Source organism: Littorina saxatilis, linkage group LG5, assembly GCF_037325665.1.
Source record: "Littorina saxatilis isolate snail1 linkage group LG5, US_GU_Lsax_2.0, whole genome shotgun sequence".
Classification (NCBI taxonomy): Eukaryota; Metazoa; Mollusca; class Gastropoda; order Littorinimorpha; family Littorinidae; genus Littorina; species Littorina saxatilis.
The window spans coordinates 18,553,286-18,573,462 of NC_090249.1; the positions used below are offsets into that span (position 1 = coordinate 18,553,286).

Genomic DNA, 20,177 nt, shown 5'->3' on the forward strand with positions numbered 1-20,177 from the left:
AATTTCTCAGGTCATTTTTTGTCTACATTAAAATGTGTATGAACTAAAACTGAACATCTGAGAAATGCCAGAGAGTGTGTTTGTGTGTGTGTGTGTGTGCATGAACATGTATTCACGCATTAACACACCCCTGCGCGAAGAATGTGTATCTCCAAAGGTACTGTGTGTGATATGGCATGTTCAAAAAAAAGATGTGTATGTATCCAAATATGCCTGTGTATATAACAGTTGTACATCTCTCTCTCCCTCTCTGTCTGTCTGTCTCTCTCTCACACACACACACACACACACACACACACACACACACACACACACACACACACACACACACACACACACACACACACACACACAATCTCCCTTTCCTGGGGTTTGATCAGCAGACATCAATTTCGTACCCAGAAAAAAATCTAAGCTTCTGAACGGAAAGTAGCCATTTTAAATAGGCAGTATTAGCAAGCTGGAGACAAACCACAATTTAAGGTTAAAAGAAATAATCAACTTGAGTTCAAAACTTATGTAGGAAAAAATGTCTGCTGAGCAAGCCCCATTTTGGAAAATAAACATGGACACAAAAACCATGTCAAGTTTTCTTTTCTTACTTTATTCTACGAAAACAAAGAAAAGGATAGACATCATTGCGTGTTCACAACAAAATGATGATGCATTCAACATCCTTCACTTATAGGTTTAATGCTGTGAGAATTCATGTACATGAACCAAGAATTAAATCACTCCTCGGCTAAGAAAAACAAATTGCGTTAAAATAGTTTAGCACACAATTAAAGTGATCATTTAAAACAAAGCTATGAAAAGTGCTTGCAGTATGGCAACTATTGCGTTCATTAACCAAAATGGCACATTGCTCAGCAGATAAAAAATTTCCAAAAATGGCATAACATAACACATAAAATAGCGCTAGCACACTTCCATCAAAAATTGCAGTGAACTTACTTCTTAGATGCCAAATATGATTTGTAAAAGTGTCAAAAATTCAGCATGCAAAACTATTGTTCTTTTAATGATTGAAGCATGAACAGTTATTTAAACCATTTCTTCTGTTTAAATTCATTTCTTCCATTCCTTTTTTCTCTCATGATTTTCACAAACTGATGGATGTAAAATTTCAATTGTCCCTAGATAAAATCCTTCTCCAATCAACGTTTGATGCACAGTCTATCTCTCAGGCACATTCATTAGCAGAAACCAGAAACATTCACAAGGACAATAATATTCCGGGGAAGGAAGGTGGGGAACAATTTGGGGGTAATAAAGAACAACTGAGAGCAATGAATGATTACATTCAACAAATTTATACAAACTTGGTTGCACTGAATTAATCAGTATATTTAATCCTGAGTTTCCTTGAGTAACAGCAGCTACAATTTGCTCCAATTTTCTATTGTTCTTCCCGAAGAAATTTGTTAAATCTCAAACCTTTTGTGAAATGTTTACAAGTGTTTATTTTTGTAACAATATATAGCATGTGCCACAGTTTTATTTTCCACTAATTTACTGAAATGTTTGGCACAGCTTTTTTCTTCATTATACTGAGTTACTTCTCTTGAACAATTTTTAACGTGAGTTTCCACAAATTAAAACACAAACAATCCTGAAAAAATTCTGAAAAATGTAACTCGTCTGTGTCTGAAAACTCCCTAAGGCTCACAATAAAAGCGTCAGGATACATTTCTGATCAAAAATGACAGAATGAATTAAATCAAATCTAAGAACAAAAGATGTCAATTGCCCCTGCACGTCCTCTAGCATAGTCCATTTACACAGCATGCGGAAAAACTGTACATATCACAAGTTCAGGAGTCCTCGTACGTGTATGCATGACTACACATAAATGATACTTCAGAGAGAAAGAAAAATGTGTACAAAAAAATATAAAGACAGTTGGTATTGTTGACAGCATGAATGTGACTTCAATCAAGCTCTACGGAGAGGGAGATGCTGCACGTATGCATCACATATGTGACAGAAACGCGATCCACCTGCAAAAAGTCCATCAAAGCGTCTATCAATCATTAGGCCTCGAGGTTCACACACAACTATCTGGACTATAGCGCTACTGAAAGCGTTCCAAGCTGGACGAGCGAAATGAGGTGGAAAGCAACGTTTCTGTCACAGGGGGGCGAGTAAGTAAACTTGTGAGCATGGTGCAAAAGAATATGAGATATAAAAAAGCAAAAGAAAGTACTACAAAATGGAAAAAAAAGACATTTTGTTTGAGAAGTGCTTTGTACTTTCTTTAGAAAGTCTGCTTTTTTTTCTCCGTAACTGTTGTATCTTTTTAACTAGCCTTGAAGTTGAAGAGTTGTATATTGTTCTATCATACTTTAAGTCTGTATTATCCAAATCTGCTTCTTAGCTGTTATCTTTTCAACAGTTATTCATTTTCAATCATAAATCAAATATCTGAGTCCTTTGGTTATTAAAATTAAATTAAATTTATCCACAGATGAATTGACTTGTTCAAATGGAACCTTTTGAACAGTTCGTTTGTTTTAGTTTGTCATGCATATTAAAGCTCTGATGATCAAGAACCTTTTTATTCAACACACTTGTTACTAATTGCATGAAGTTAATACTCATAAAAATTCTAGTTGGGTTAATTGAGTGTGCATGTGTTGTTTTTGTGTACGTGTACTTTAGCTGTTGTCTCTCTATTTGTTCTTTCTACTGTTCACTGTTGCTCCATGTTAAAAACATACACTGGGAGCGGCTTTGCCTCTTTTCGTCTGTTACCGTACATATATCTGTCTATGTATGATCTGTAAGTGTGGCAACCCCGACAGTGCCTACCTGCAAAAAGCAAAAGGAATAACATGTTCTTCATCATTAGACAACAGACTTGGAGATGAAGAGGAAACCCATCTTTGTTTCTCTGATTTGGGCACAACTATCCTACTGGCAGAGTTGCCACTCTAAGCACTGACTTGCTTCATGACTTTCGGGTATTTGTGCACTATCAGGCATGATAGTTTTTGACCAAAAAAAAAAAGAAGCAAATCTATAAGCTGTTGCAATCTGGGGATCTAAACAATGATTTCTGGAGCTTTGAAAATGCTGGAAATCTGCCAGTTGGCAGAAATAACCTCATGCATGACTAGTTCAGAGCATTTAACCTAAAAAGCATTCTCTGTTTAATACTAAGAAAGAAAAGTATGTCAAATAAAAGCATTCTCTAGTTAATTCTTAGAAAGAAAATTATGTTAATAAAGATTTCAGATTATTTTGCAGTTGTGAGTTGCAAAAATTAAATCAAAATGGGATGAATCACACAAATTTATTACGGCTTCCAAAGACTACTTAGTTAACTGCATTTTATACTCAGCCAAGTTTGGAAACAAACGCCACATATTTGTACAGACAGAATACAACTATACTGACCAAGCGTAACAAGAAGCACCAGACCATTGACAGATTCAGATCCCTTACAGAAACTCCTTTTGAAAGAATGTATTTGAGATCCAAACCAGTCAATTTACCCTTCAAACCCCCCAACACAAAAAGCACGAGATAAACATTTTAAAACTCAACGCAGTCCTAGTAACACAACTGAACAAGCGTAACAAACATAAAGTTCTGCCTGTGGATTTTTGTTTGTTTACCCACATAGCTGGATATGCACATATAGACCAAAAACGTTCACACTAAAAGCAAAACAAAACAAAAGCATGTATGGAACTATACCCTTTGATTAGACTTGTCCTGCGGTAAGAATATGAAGATTGAATCAAATCCAGTCATGTGGCAAAATCTAATGATGATGACAGCAAATATAATTTTAAAAAACATAACATAACATCTGGCAGATCACAGATAGAGGGCATGAAGCAAGCAGGTTTGGCAACTAAAAGGGCAGCACTACTTTTTCAGTTATAATACTACACACAGGGCATATACAGCAAACAATCTATGAAGCAATGGTTACATTTTTCTTTCCCTCTTTCTCTCAGATTCACTCTTTCTCTCCCTGGTATAGTACAGCTAAATATATATGTATACCAAACATTACTTGGTTTTTTTTTACTAAAGGCTTCTGCAACTTTTCAACCTTGTATAAAACTTTCATTCCATGCTCATTCTTTGCCTCTTTCTTCCTAAAATCATTTATAAGTCAACATTCAAAAAAATGTATCATATATTATGCATGTTAAAAGTCCAATATTCCATCCAGAACAAGAACAGAACTACTAATAGAAATAGCGTAGTCAACATTTTCATTTTAGACCACGACGTTGGAGCCCTCTGACCATGATTCAAATCTCAGCACTGTTATTTTTGTTAGCAGTGGCTTAACAAACACTGTATCTGTGACATCATTCACGTGACCGGGACGCAGGGGCTTGATTACAAAAACAAACAAAAAAGAGGGTACAGACTAAAAGTTTTGGAGAGGGGGGAGGGGGGAGGAGAGAGGAGAGAGGGGGGGGGGGGGCTTTCTAATGTTTTTACCATCATCTCAAGACTAAATCTTTTCCTAGTCTTCAGTGAACACCGGGACAGAAGATCTGTCCCCAGTAAAACCTCTATGTTCTGCTTTTGTTTTGCCTTATTTTCTGAAGCGTGCGAAGAAACCTTTTCCCTTCTCCTTTTCTTTGCCCTCTTCTTTGCTTATGTCATCAGCCTGCTCCTGTGCTGGGGCAGCCTGGCTTGGCGTTTGACCAGGGAAGGGGGACGGCCTCTGAGTGGGGGGAGGAGGTCTTCTTCTCTCAGTGGTTTGGCCTTGAGTTCTGTCTGTCATTTGACCTTGGGGTCCGTCTATCACTTGACCTTGTGGTCTTTGTGTCATCTGACCTTGGGGTCGCTGTGTCATTTGACCTTGGGGCCTACCTGTCATTTGACCTTGGGGTCTGTCTATTGTTTGTTGGGGTCGGTCTATTGTCTGTCCTTGTGTTCTGCCTATCGTTTGATCTCGTCTGTCAATCGTTTGGTCTTGGTAACTGTCTAACGGTTGGCTTCGAAACGTGTCTACCATCTGATCTTCATGTGGGTCTATGAGATCAGTCTGAGCTCCGGCGTGGGCCCTGCGAGAGTTAGCGGCAAATGTGTAACCTAGCTGCCCTAGCTGCAGTTGCAGATTGTCATCGTTGTCAAGGTCAAAGCCACTCCCCGACGGCCCAGCATGGCTCTGCTGATGCACAGCATTGTGAGCTTTCAGGTCATGAAGGGTGGGGGTCAGGTGGCGATGGCCATAGACGTGATATACGTGATCTTTCTCTCCCTCTAACCCTGCAGAGTTGCGCCTTCGTCTGCCATGCACTTTATAGTAGTAAGGGTCGCGTCGGAGGAGATCGTCAGACCTTTTGAACATGTCTTGCAGCAACAGCTCATACTCATGCACCCTGTTCCTATTGAGGCCTCTGGCAGGGATGTTCAAACTGTCATGGCCTCGGCCCCCTACACGGTTTGAACTGTCGTTAACAGAGTCATCTAGGCTGTGATATTTGCGCCTGGGCTGCCCCCTCCTTCTCCACCTGGCCAATTTCTCCAGGTATTTTTCATCCCAACCCTGCGACTTTTTCCATAACATCCATTTCTTCAAGGCTTCTTCATCCTCTTCTGGAATCAGGTTCCCGTTTTCATCCACAGGTCTGCCAAAATAGTCAGCCTTGCCGTAAAGCGGCTCTGTCTTTATGATGACAGCGCGTGCTCTGTTGGGGTAGGGCCCTATATGTCTTGGCTTGAACGGTGGGAAAAAAGGGTAGGGGGCTCTGCGGTTCGGCCTGCTGGGAATAGCACTCAGTTTGACATCAAGCGGCTCATTCGGATCTACGAAATCGACCCCAAGGTCGGCTTCCTTAACGGTCTCTCCCCTGCCAGGTTGTAAGGTCTCTATAGCGTCGGGATCGTCCCTCCTCCCCCCGCCCGGAGGTTGGGTCTGGGTGGTGTTATTGCTAGTGGCAAACGGTCGCTGCCTTGTGCCAGCCCTAGGGGGACCCCACTTACCCTCTAGCGTGTTCTTAGCGTTCTGCCGCTTGGTGTAATAATCTTCTTCATAGCGGCGGGGTAAGGCTGACACTTGAATCAGATCAGAGGGCACGGGGTTGGTCTGCATCCCCTTGGACACAGACCTGCCGGTCGTCGGCCCTTTCGGTGGCTGGGGGGAGAGGGCGGGAGGGGGCAGTAACCTAACTGTGGTAGGGGGAGGGGAGGGAGAGGCCTGCGGTATGGTCTGGGGCTCGGACGGAGGAGAGGCGGGCCGGTGAACGGAAGGGGCGCCCATACCTTCACGGTGAGTGTCATGGCGGCGGTTGGAGGCGATGATCTTCTGCTCCTGGAGGAGCTGCAGTTGCCGCACCAGACGCTCGTTCTCCAGCTCCAGGGAAGAGAAGTTGGCTGTGATGTTGGTGGTCGTTTTCTTGCCTGGCACAAACATACATCTTGTACAGATCATGTTCTTCTTCTGCCTTAGGGGCAGAAAAAAATAATACAATAAATTGTAAATACACAAGAACCCCCTTTTAAAACCCCTTAATTTGACTTCCCAATTTTCAAGACCTTGTATTTTCACATTTGCTATTTATAACCTCTTTTAATAGGAAGGTTTCCGCCAGTTATCTCTTTGAGGTTTTGGGTGCTAACAGAGTACCGTGCCCCTTGCGGGGGCATCAAACATCGAGCTCACAAGCAGGGTCAAGGGGAAGGTCGGCTGGGCGGACAAGAGACTACAATAGGAAGGTTTCCGCCAGTTATCTCTCTTTGAGGTTTTGGGTGCTTAGAGAGTACCGTGCCCCTTGCGGGGGCATCAAACATCGAGGTGACAAGCAGGGTCAAGGGGAAGGTCGGCTGGGCGGACAGGAGACTATTCACCTCCTTTTTGAGACTCCCTCCCTTCTGAGACCCGATTTCCCAGATTTTGGAAGTCTTAAAAGGGGGGTGATAATTTTGGTGTGTGGAAATTAAATTCTTCCAGCAGGCAAAATGAAAGCATATATATATGCAAAGAGAAATGAGGATTCCACTGTACACCTGTCTTGCATTTTCACCTTCCATAAATCTTACTTTGCCTCATAATATGTACAGGCCCTCATTTCCAAAGGAAATCCACCGCTTACCTCTGGGTTGCTTTTGCTGTGCGTTCCTCATTGCGTCTTCAATGGCCTGTGCTTCTGCCTGCATTTGTGCTAACTGCGCCAGGATGTCGGGGTCGTTGCCGCCATTTTGCATGTAGGCCTGTCGCACCGCTCTGAAACACCAACACCATGTCTTGTTTCATCTCCACCACGTCTGCTTAAGTTTCTTACACAATCAATGTGATCTGTAGCTTTTGTTATCAATTTGTAGGAGGTAAAAACATTCTAAAAAGATAACATCAAAAGTTTAAACAATAGGAATTATACTACTCCTCCTTTTCTTCATAAAACTGAACAAATAATAAGTCGCAAAGTATTATTGGCCAAGCTGAAAATGCCCAAAGCACCCAACATACCGTGACTCTAAAGATTAAGCCACCTCCCAATTCACTGTCTCCACTTTGACACAGTTAAATCCCTCTCCAGAACAGAAACCATTACAGTGGAAACTCCCCCCCCCCCCCCCTTTTAAGACCTTCAAAAATCTGAGAAAATCAGGTCTTAAAAGGGAGGCAGTCTTAAAAGGGGGGTTCCACTGTACTGTACGTGCAGTGAACTCCCGTTTTAATGGACAGCGATATTTACATACCCACTTGCACAGAAAACCGACACTGCTCTAAAGTACTTACACAATTTCTGCCACAAGAGAGTTGCCGTAGTAAAGTGGATAGATGAAGTTTTTCTTTGGGGGACTCTGTTGTCTGCCGGCCGTCATGTGTTCCTGAGTTCTTCTGCAATTCAGCGTTGAGATGAGGGCACACGTGTAAGCAGAGGCACACAGCAGGAGGAGTTAGGGATAAGAAAGAGTAAGAAAAGGATGAAGACATAAGACATAAGATTTTATTTCAACCATGTGCATTACACAGGAATATATCTTGGTTTGAGTTCATTCAATACATAGTACATTCAAACACAACCAAACAGTGCTATCAGAACTACATACACACTCACTTACACCCACACGCACACACTGACACACACACACTCTACATTATACCGCTGAAGAAATCTATTTGTAAACCTATTTTACAAACTACTTTTTGGCTTAGCGATTTGTCATAACAAATTTACTATCTAGTGTAAGGGAAGGAACTGTGCTTGTTCTTGACAAATGGAATGTCAGGATATTGCATCCCTTTTACTAGTCCAGAGTAAGTCTGGAATCAGTGTTTTTGAATTCTCAGGAACGTTGTGTCTTTTTGTAAAGTTAGAAAGGAATTAGGCCAAACAAAAAAATAGGTGTGGTTACGGTAACAGCCAAAAAAAATAGGGTAGGAAGGTAGGTAATCACTTTTTTTTTTTAAACTTTTTTTTCTAATGTGTACAAATTAAACCTACTTGACAGGGAAATAAGTGTGCGACTCGGGCGCTTTCGCTTTCATTGCGTTTTATGCACTCGTTTTCTTGTTTTTTGTGGGTTTTTTTTGACAAGTGTAATGTAAAAGTTATAGGGTCGGCCCCTAAAAATAGGGTAGGTCGGGTTACCGTAACCACACCTATTTTTTTTTTACATTTAGTCAAGTTTTGACTAAATGTTTTAACGTAGAGGGGGGAATCGAGACGAGGGTCGTGGTGTATGTGCGTGTGTGTGTGTGTGTGTCTGTCTGTGTGTGTGTGTAGAGCGATTCAAACTAAACTACTGGACCGATCTTTATGAAATTTGACATGAGAGTTCCTGGGTATGAAATCCCCATACGTTTTTTTCATTTTTTTGATAAATTTCTTTGATGACGTCATATCCGGCTTTTTGTGAAAGTTGAGGCGGCACTGTCACGCCCTCATTTTTCAACCAAATTGGTTGAAATTTTGGTCAAGTAATCTTCGACAAAGCCCGGACTTCGGTATTGCATTTCAGCTTGGTGGCTTAAAAATTAATTAATGACTTTGGTCATTAAAAATCTGAAAATTGTAAAAAATAAAATAAAATTATAAAACGATCCAAATTTACGTTCATCTTATTCTCCATCATATTCTGATTCCAAAAACATATAAATATGTTATATTTGGATTAAAAACAAGCTCTGAAAATTAAATATATAAAAATTATTATCAAAATTAAATTGTCGAAATCAATTTAAAAACACTTTCATCTTATTCCTTGTCGGTTCCTGATTCCAAAAACATATACTGATATAGATATGATATGTTTGGATTAAAAACACGCTCAGAAAGTTAAAACAAAGAGAGGTACAGAAAAGCGTGCTATCCTTCTTAGCGCAACTACTACCCCGCTCTTCTTGTCAATTTCACTGCCTTTGCCATGAGCGGTGGACTGACGATGCTACGAGTATACGGTCTTGCTGAAAAATGGCATTGCGTTCAGTTTCATTCTGTGAGTTCGACAGCTACTTGACTAAATGTTGTATTTTCGCCTTACGCGACTTGTTTAGGCCTTAGTGATAAAAGATTATTTGAAGTATGTGAATGTTATTTGTTTATTTCAATGATTTTGTAGGCCTCCCTCGGACAAATTTGCTGAAACAATAACTGTAAGTCATAGCAGGTTTACATAGTATTACTATAGCGTAATAAGGGATATGTATACAGTGGTACCTGCAATATGTGGCCCCTCTGATGAGAAGACACCTCCCTTAAAAGGTCACCTTCGGTTGTCCCTTTCTCTATTTATAATCTTTACTGAAATATAACTGTCATGACATGACAGGCCACCTGCAATGTAGGGACACTTCTGGCTGATCATGAGGGTGTCCTTTCATCGTAGGTTACCACTGTACTACAAAGCTTAAGTCTTCTTCTTCTGCGTTCGTGGGCTGAAACTCCCACGTACACTCGTGTTTTTTGCACGAGTGGAATTTTACGTGTATGACCGTTTTTTACCCCGCCATTTAGGCAGCCATACGCCGTTTTCGGAGGAAGCATGCTGGGTATTTTCGTGTTTCTATAACCCACCGAACTCTGACATGGATTACAGGATCTTTTTTGTGCGCACTTGGTCTTGTGCTTGCGTGTACACACGGGGGTGTTCGGACACCGAGGAGAGTCTGCACACAAAGTTGACTCTGAGAAATAAATCTCTCGCCAAACGTGGGGACGAACTCACGCTGACAGCGGCCAACTGGATACAAATCCAGCGCGCTACCGACTGAGCTACATCCCCGCCCAAAAGCATAAGTCAAATTGATGTTTTAGAAAATCACTTTACAGATCAACTGTTTTGCTTAGTTTCCCTTTCTTGTCCATTTGAATCGTTTCTATTTTTTGTGTGTGTAAATTGTGTTGGCCCTACATTGTTTAACCTTTACCGTGCTTCCTGGGTTGTGGACGACCCAGAGCCTAACAAAAGTGTTTGTATCTCTAAAACTATTGGGAGTTTTGGATTGAGACTTTCAAGGACAAAACAACCCACAGTTCTGAAGAATCAACAATTCGGTTGCCAAGTCCATATTTCAACCAATAAAGTAGGAAAAGATCTGTCCACCCCATTCCAGGGGTAAAAAAAGAAATAAGAACAAGAGGCGAAGCCTTCAAGGCTCACGTAAGAAATCGACAAACAGTAACACAAACTCATCACTCCGTCACAAACACACACACACAGTAAGCATAGGTGACACTGTGCAAGAAAGTGAGACACTAGATCTAGATCTGTCTGTCTGCATGTAGCCTACTTACAGGGACACGACTGCCAACTAGTCTCGGCCCGCTCAAAATAACAATGACTGAGACTTTCAGTAATTCCTTCGCGTGACGTCTAACCCTCTTACATCATAATGTGACGTCTTCAAATGACGAAATGTTAAAGTTTCTACCACAGACATACACACGCACAAACACACACACGCACACACACACGCACAAACGCACAGACAGACAAAGTTACGATCGCATAGGCTACACTTACGTGAGCCAAAAAGGAAAAAAGACATAAAGAAACTTACACAATGTTCATAGGACGGCGCGCTTCCATGAGTTGTCTCCGAAGTTCTTCTAGCAGACGCTGGTTCCTTTCTTCCTGTTCTCTCAGCTCCCGCAGCAACTCTTCATGAGAGTTGTCTTTCTTTTCAGGAGGTCGCCGACCCAGATCTTCCAGACGCCGTCTGATTTCTGAGGATGAAAAGAACACAAGACGTAAGACTTCAATCTAACCATGTGCAAGGTAATAGGACAATTTCTTAGCTCTCAACCACCAACTTGCATTCAATACATTCAAACAAAAACAAAAACTGAGCACTGAGAAGAATCCCTGCTTCAATCGAGTTAAATCATGACAGTGATGGCAAATCAGTGATTGCGCTAGTATTTGTTCAAACCGGTACTTTTATGATGCAAACAGTCCAGAAAAAGACGGTAGGCTGGTCATTGGAACCAGTCAGAGTCCAACTCAGAGTACTGGTTTTGTTGTTTTACCAGCGAAACAAACCCGGTAAATCTAAAAAGCAACCAGTAGGTCATACCGGCAGCCAGTTTTGTTCCGGTATTTTCTCGTTTCAACCAGTTAACGCCAATACTGTAAATTGCAGTAACTGAGAATGCCTTTCCATTAAGAGATACGTAACAGCACACCAAAAACCTAACCTTTCAGAACACACTTTTTAAACAAAGGCAAAAGAACCAGAAATGTCCCTCAGCTCTCTTTCAAAACTTGTTTATCTGACAGCCAGTTCACGTACCCACCCAAAAAATAAACCAACAACAAAGAGTAACACGTTTTCACATGACAAAACAGAATCAAGGCACATACAAAATATGACACCACCAATGAATTACTGACCTCTCCGAACAAATTTATTTAATTTCGTTGTTGTTGTTAAACTTTTGTACCAGTTCAATAATCAAATTCTAAAGCAAACAAAAGTTCAAGTGCTAGCTTTTGTTCCCTAGTGTTTGCTCAAAACCACAGTCTTCAACTTGACTGCATACTTTTTCTTTTATACCAGACAATTACTTAAATTCTAAAGCAAACTAAAGTTCCAACAGTAAAGCTTCTGTTCCCTGTTTGATCAAAACCAGTCTTCAACTGGACCGCAAGCTGTTTCTTCTATACCAGACAATTACTCAAATTCTAGAGCAACCAAAAGTTTGAGTGGTAGAATTTGGTTCCCTGCTTGCTGAAAACCACAGGGTCTTCAACTTGACTGCCTGCTTTTTCTTTTACACCAGACAATTACTCAAATTCTAAAGCAAACAGACGTTCCAGCGGTAGCTTTGGTTCCCTATTTGCTAAAAACCACAGAGTGTTCAAGTTGAAATCCACTGACCTTCTCTCTGTCGTTCCAGTTCCTTGTTCTTGCCGTGCAGAAACTCCATCTGTCGCCCATGGTTCTCCGCCAGCATCTGCACCTTGGGGTCATTGTGCGGGTTGTAACGTGGCGTGTCCGGCTGTAAACACAACGGAAATGTACACATTATTATTCAATCTATGACAAAGCCTGTACTGTTAATAAATATTGGCCTTGTTCTTCTTGTATTTTTTCTTGATAAAAAGAAAGAGTTGATCTTGACAAAAGGAAATATGCACTAGTCTACTCCTCTTTAAATATTTTGCTGAACTTGTTACCAACCTTTTTAAGTTTCATCTTCGCTCTTGCATCTTGAGATCGAAAAAAACAAACACCTGAGCTAAGTTCATAGTTTTTATCATTACATTATTATTTATTTGCCCGTCCTTATCAAAGACCAATTGGTCAATTTATTAGTGAATATTTTTTGTTTGTATATGATCAAACATTTGAATAACTAGCCTTTCTTGTTTTTTTATACGATGTACAAGCTATTCCTCAAATTATTAGCCATAACAGTCAAATTGCTCTAAAGGATGTGAACCAACTGTCTTTAAATATAATAACAAGCACAAACATGAACTTCAGACAATTAGTTTTGCCATTTCAGCTCTTGTGGAAATTAGACTTTCATAACGAAAACATGTAGTCCAAAATCAGTCATAAAACCAGTGAGTAAAGGATAGTATGAGTCAAGTGGATGTTATGTGTAAACAATAAAAGAACAAATTGAAAGGTACATGCGCGCACACACGCGCACACACACACACAATCTCTCACTTCTTCCCTCCCTTTCTCTTTAAACCACAAGTTCACCCATGCACATAAAATATGCCTGCACTTACAGGCACTCATGTTGTACACAAAATGAAAACCCCAAAAATAATTCACATGCAAATTTTTTGGGTAAAAAGCTCATTTTTACACATCAGATGTATAACAAAAAATCGAACAACCATACAGGTTCGCTTAAAACCCCAGAAAGAACAATGTTGTTTCCATGTTCACAACAAATTTCCAGGAGAGACAAATTTTCTCCAGCGCCTTGTAAAGGCAACTTCTAGCAACGATAAAGGGTTGAAATGGACCATTTCCACCAGTAATAGACTATGGGCGACGTAGAGCATCTCCCGCACATGAACAATGTCTAGGATCATTGTTTATCACTACTTTCCGACATTATTCAAAGCAACAATTAACTTCTGCATACTGAATTGCTTTTTTCTCTCTCTCTTTTTTCATCAAAATATGTCTATCATTTATGTGATCAATAAAAGCTAGCTTTGCCTGTTATGTACAGTGGTACCTGTGATGAAAGGACACCCTTGGGACCAGCCAAACGTGTCCCTATATTGCAGGTGGTCCGCAACAACCGGTATATTTCGGTGAAGATAAAAGACAAAGGGACTACAGAAAGTGTACGCCATTGGGAGGTCTCCTCTAATCTTTGGGGCATCTCATTACAGGTACTACTGTATCGATATCGCTACGTGTTGCTCTTTGCAGACATCACAGGTACCGCTGAATCGATATCGCTAAATATAAGATATAGATCGACTGACTGTGTGATGATATCTTCTGCTATTGGTCTGTTTCGACAATGATATCAAAATCGAGACCGGAGCGATTTTGATATCACTGTCTCAACAGACCATAGCAGAAGATATCATCACACAGTCCGTCAATATTGGGTAGTGTTGCTCTTTGCAGACATCACATTACAGGTACCGCTGTATTGATATCCCTAAGTGGTGCTCTTTGCAGACATTACATTACAGGTACCGCTGTATTGATATCACTAAGTGGTGCTCTTTGCAGACATCACATTACAGGTACCGCTGTATTGATATCACTAAGTGGTGCTCTTTGCAGACATTACATTACAGGTACCGCTCTTTGCAGACATCACATTACAGGTACCGCTGTATTGATATCACTAAGTGGTGCTCTTTGCAGAGCCGCCCACTAAGGATGGATGGGATCAAATTCAACCCCATCAGCAATACTGACTGCAGTCTGCTCGACACGCGCCATGGGACGGCGCACAGGTCCCGGTGGGTGAAACGGTCCTGGTGGCCGGGGTCTTCCTCTTCCCCTTCCTCTTCCCCTTCCTCTGCCTGCCCCTCTTCCTACCCCTCCTCCTCCCTCTCGTGCACGTTCGTACTGCAAAGGAAAAAAGCGACTGGTTTACAAATAATACAAAAAAACTACAAAGCTATATTTTGTTCTCTCCGCTATGAGAACGTGAGAAAATCTTCATGTACAGGTTTAATTCTCATTATTTGCAAACTTCAATGACTCTTGACCAGTTTCATGACACTAGCATAGATGTGAAACTGAAGACTGAATAAATCAGGTTCCTTCTCCTCTTTCCTTTGTTATTGTTGTGTTGGTGGCAGTGAAAGTTTACTTGCACCTATGTGGTGGCATTTAAAGTTTACACCTACCTGACTTTGAAAGTGTTCACAGAATATGAGTGCTCTTTTTTCTTACACTGTGTTTGTTTTTCCTCTCAATTTCTTTTGTGAATTTCTCTTCCATTTATTCACAATGCTCATATCGGCGAACGCAAGAAGAAGAAGACAATGCTCATATATTTATTTTGTCTTTATTCTTTCATTTGATTCCAAAATTTCTATCACTATCACCAATGCTTATCCTTGGAATCCGTTTGCCTTGTCGAGTATGCTTCAACTTAAGTACAAAGTAAACACTGAAACACAGCTCTCTGCAAGTACTCAAAGGGGTAAGAACTGTTTTTTCTGGGTCAAGAGGTTTTAACATAAATTCACCGTGCCAAGTACATTGAATGCTGCCTGCTGTAGTGTACATGTAGTTCATAAATAACATCCCAAGCGAAAGACCAAAAGTTTCTGAAGCCCAAGTAAAATACAACAGAACTTCCACATATCCAAACAGGAGTTGAACACCAATCAAGGCTTAAGTTTGCTAGCACAAATACAAAGCATTCAGAATGATCCATAATTATTACTATTGAATTGCTGTAAACCTACATGTCACATGATACATGCATGTACATTTCAATGTTATAGCTCACAGTACTAATTTGGAGACGGAAAAAACACCTTACAAATAAACATATTTCCGCTTAAATAAATCAAATGTGAAGAATAAGTTATCTGTTCAAAAATGTCAGAAGCTCTCCAACATTGCTGACAAAATTTCAACAGGCAAATAAATAAAATATGACAAATAAATACACTAAATATGAAAGTTCATCAATATCAATAATAACAAAATACCCACCTCTATCTGTAGCTGCCTGACGTCTCGGTCCTGAGCTAGCGGGAGACGATCGCGGTTTCCGGCAGCCATCTGCGGTCCTGGTCGGCGAGAACTTTGCCAATCAGCTTCCTGATCCAGGTAGATCCTCTGGTCTAAATTATTAATTTCTCGCTGTCTCCGCACCCGGTCTTTGTAAGCCTGCAGCTCACCGATTCTCTGCCGCGCGGCCATGGTGGGGAAAGGGGGATTTTAGCATGTGAAACTGATAGACTCTATTCAGCCACTTAGAAGATGCAGGGCGATATCACTGCAAAATGCATCCTGCCCTTTGCTGGGCATGGTGGATTTTGTTTTTCCACTTTCTTTCAGCTTTTGATTCTGCTGATCCGTTTGAAAGTTGTGGTCTACCGCCATTTTGATGGTACTAGGGCACAGAAGCCTCAAGCAATATTTCGAACTACCTTTCACAAAGAATTCTGAACTCAATCAAGAACACTTGCAGAAAATGATACTGAATTTTTCTCCGCCTAAAATCCTTTGATCAATCAATCCTGAATTTGTCAAGTTTCCTCTGTCTTTCTGAATTTTGGCCGACAATTGTAACCATCAGAATTTCTGTCATATAAAAACTGCCAAGTAAAAATGACAGGCAAAGTCTGAAAGATTGTAAGATAAGCCAGATGGGCCCTGTCAAGTCCGCACTCTCCAAAATCAACGCCACCTTGTTGGTACCTACGTCACCAACTGGTCGCCATGGACGCATCCAATCCCATTCCAAGCGAATCCAAACCTATCATCTACCACTAGGTATGCCACAACCTTTTCAGACCTCTGATCCACCAAAACTTATTCCAGTCTTTTCAACGACTAACAATACAGGCTTGGGAGGATCCTATTTTCTCCTGTTGCTGACAAGCACAACCGAACAGGGTCAGGTGACAAAAGTGTCACAGAATAAAATAACAGGCAAAGAAAATAGGGTTAAAAAAAAGTCAAGCGCACAAAGAGGGGTAGAAGGGAAAGGGGTGCGTCTTCATGTTTGGACAGGTTGCCAGGCTAGGGTGAAGTGTGTAGCTGTTCGAACCTTTTCAAAGCGATCACGGAGGGAAAAGATTACAATAGGCCCCCTTTATCAGCTCACTTTACCACTGTCAGTATGATCGGGGAGGAGTGAAAGGGTGTCCCCACTGAGATAGTGAAATGAAAACAAGCCCATTCAGTTTGGGAAGCCACCCATGTTACGCCCTCTGATAACAGTTGGCCATTAAAGGCGAAATACCGGCCCTGAATATGACAGGCGCACGGCAACCATAAGTCACTTCTGTCAGCGCAGGATCATTTTGATAAGACACTTACTTTATCTACCCATTTAAGGTTTCCAGAGACTAGCTTAAGTTGGTATTCAATAATTCTCTCCTTGACTGCTCACATACAATTTTGTGTAACAAACTTGTGTAACTGGATTTCTTTTCTTTTTTCATGCAAACAGTTAATAGTTTGTGCTATGGTGACTTTCCTGCAAACAGTTGACAGTTTGTGCTATGGTGACTTTCCTGCAAACAGTTGACAGTTTGTGCTATGGTGACTTTCCTTGTCCAATGTAAAGATGTAATAAAAATTTTTGACAACAGAGAATCTATTTCTTGAAAACTCAAAACAACTATTTTGTAGTCTGAACTAAGATCTTATTGATCATTCTGTTTCTGTCCCAGGTGGCTCTGTCACAGCCAGTATTTCTGTTGAGGAAAGAGGTGGAAAGAAGGGGGTGGGTTTTTCTGCATTATCTGCTTAGAAAGTTATAAAGCTTTTGATTTCAACTGCTATCTTTTTAACTTGTATCTACCCAAGTGTTACAGTGTGAGCTGCCATTAAAGGCATGTCACAGAAGTTTTTAACAAGACAGTCTAAAACAAATCTCTTCTAATTGAAGCAAAAATTAATGCTTGGTTTCTACAAACAATGGGGTTTTGTTCTGTTTTGTTTTCAGTGTGTTACTGAGAAATCACAACAAAAATAGCCTCGGGGAACAGGAAGACTAGTAAATAAATCCTGGAACGTAAAAGGTTTTTTCTGTCTTTTTTTCCGTTTTTGATCTCCATTTTCTACCCACACAAATTGACCTGCTTCAGCTGCCGCGCCCAGCAGTGCCGCCCCGACATCTTGAAGAAGACAGGCGTCCGCCTCCTCAGAAGCCGCAAACGTTAAAGTTCATTCGCTTAGAGTTAGAACTATTTTAGGATTTGCGCCCTATAAATACCCTTATTATCATTACTATTCTCTTTGGTACATACTTCGTAAGGCAAAAAAAAAAAAAATAGGTGTGGTTACGGTAACATAGCCAAAAAAAATAGGGTAGGAAGGTAGGCAATCACTTTTTTTTTTTAACTTTTTTTTGTAATGTGTACAAATTAAACCTACTTGACAGGGAAATAAGTGTGCGACTCGGGCGATTTCGCTTTCATTGCGTTTTCTGCACTCGTTTTCTTGTTTTTGTGTGTGTTTTTTTGACAAATGTAATAAAAAGTTATAGGGTCGGCCCCTAAAAATAGGGTAGGTCAGTAACCACACCTTTTTTTTTTTTAGGCCTAAACCCCATATTAAGACTAAAGCAAATAAAGCCAACCACACAAACTGGGAGAATTTAAGCCATGATGGTGAAGGAGGGATTATGACAAGCATAAAGCTAACGTACAAAGCAGGTCATCACAACAAATAAACAGGATCTGTTGTTTTATACCTTTATTCAACAAACCAGTAAATACACACAACATTTTAATATGCAAAAACAACTTACACTATCATAGCAAAAGCGTAACATCAAGTAAAGAACACATTTTGTTCCCCACAAAAGAAGCTATACGGCCCCAAAGAGGACTTGGAGAGGACAGCACGTTTTGCCCTGCAGTCCGGACTGACGATCTAACAGAGAACGACAAGAAGAAGAAGAAGAAGAAGTTCCCCATAATGAGCTACGGTGGACCCCTCTCCCCCCCCCCCCCTCCCACCTCTCAACTGAAGAATTTCCCCCTAAAAAAGACATTGCTTCTTCAGCTTTTCTTTTCAAATCCTCTGTAAATTATTTACCTGTATTTAAAAAAAAATTGCTTTTAAGACCTTATTTCCTTAGATTCATATAGGCCTTCTGTTGATTTTGGGTATATCAAAGTAGAAGATTGCACTTATCTCACATAAAAGCTTGGACAGAGCTGTTGTAATCTTCTTCTTCTGCGTTCGTGGGCTGAAACTCCCACGTACACTCGTGTTTTTTGCACGAGTGGAATTTTACGTGTATGACCGTTTTTTACCCCGCCATTTAGGCAGCCATACGCCGTTTTCGGAGGAAGCATGCTGGGTATTTTCGTGTTTCTATAACCCACCGAACTCTGACTTGGATTACAGGATCTTTTTCGTGCGCACTTGGTCTTGTGCTTGCGTGTACACACGGGGGTGTTCGGACACCGAGGAGAGTCTGCACACAAAGTTGACTCTGAGAAATAAATCTCTCGCCGAACGTGGGGACGAACTCACGCTGACAGCGGCCAACTGGATACAAATCCAGCGCGCTACCGACTGAGCTACATCCCCGCCCCAAGAGCTGTTGTAATGAACAAGACGCCGTTTACATAAGAAGGAAGGGACCTTTCACAACAAAGTTCACCATTTAAGTGTCGAAAGAGCCAAGAACAAGTTAAGAGATAATAACATTTTCTTATGGTAACAGACTTCAGTGAAAATTATATGTGCAAATTTATACACAAGTACAAGCGCATACTTTCATCATCTTCAAAACTTTAGATAATACAGTGGAACCTCCCCAAATGTGAGAAAATCACGTCTTAAAAAGGAGGGAGTCTTAAAAAATGGGGGTAAATTTACCGAGGCAATGAACAAAGTCTGAGAAAACAGGGTTTTAAAAGGGATGGAGTCTTAAATTGGGGGGTCTTAAAAGGGGGGTTCCACTGTATATCAAATTCATCATAATCACAACAAAAAATGTAAACGAATGAGACAAATAGCTGAACAGTACATGAAGTTCGGGGTACTCAGCTAGACAAATAAGCATACGACAAGCATGATCTATACCATACTTTTGGTGCCAAAATAAGAGATGAGCTTGTAAGAAAAATGAAAGAAGCTGGACACTTAATGGTACCATTTATATGACCCTCTATTTCCTCTCTTTAATGACTTCAAGTTCAATGAGTTGAACATTTTCTCTTCACAAATCGTCAAAATTTATCTTCAGGTCACAGCTTATTCCAGCACAAAAGGACACAATAATACACATTGTTTGTCTGCATGAGACAATTTCCATTTAGCAAACTTTTTGTGTTAGCGTAAAATAAAAACCACGGCAAAGTTAACATGACGGACACACCCACCTCCACACAAAAAAGAAGGAAGAAACACAAATCCAAACGGAAAAAATAAGTTGTGCAACACACTGGGGACACAAAATCCACATGTAACAAAACACTGTGCAACACTGTGGTAGTTAAGACAAAACACACTGACAACACGTCTTCATACCATCTTTACAACACGTCTTCATACCATCTTTACAACACGTCTTCATACCATCTTTACAACACGTCTTCATACCATC

The 20,177-nt window shown here is 40.7% G+C and overlaps 1 protein-coding gene across 4 annotated transcripts in view; it reads right to left on the reverse strand.

The window, feature by feature from the left end:
* LOC138966476 (uncharacterized) overlaps positions 1-20,177 on the reverse strand; it is a 70,602-nt gene that overhangs the window by 46,108 nt on the left and 4,317 nt on the right. For 2 of the 4 annotated variants that reach the window (XR_011455700.1, XM_070338734.1), the window contains exons 1-7: positions 15,593-16,323; positions 14,336-14,488; positions 12,305-12,425; positions 10,985-11,150; positions 7,718-7,819; positions 7,071-7,201; positions 6,241-6,378 (exon numbers count right to left, since the gene is read on the reverse strand). Coding sequence is in view for 3 of the 4 variants with exons in the window: in XM_070338734.1 (XP_070194835.1) it covers positions 6,241-6,378; positions 7,071-7,201; positions 7,718-7,819; positions 10,985-11,150; positions 12,305-12,425; positions 14,336-14,488; positions 15,593-15,802 (1,021 nt within the window). In the remaining variant the exon portion in view is untranslated. Of the gene's footprint in view, positions 1-6,240; positions 6,379-7,070; positions 7,202-7,717; positions 7,820-10,984; positions 11,151-12,304; positions 12,426-14,335; positions 14,489-15,592; positions 16,324-20,177 lie in introns of those variants that run through there. The other 2 variants (XM_070338736.1, XM_070338735.1) reach the window with 1 other exon arrangement.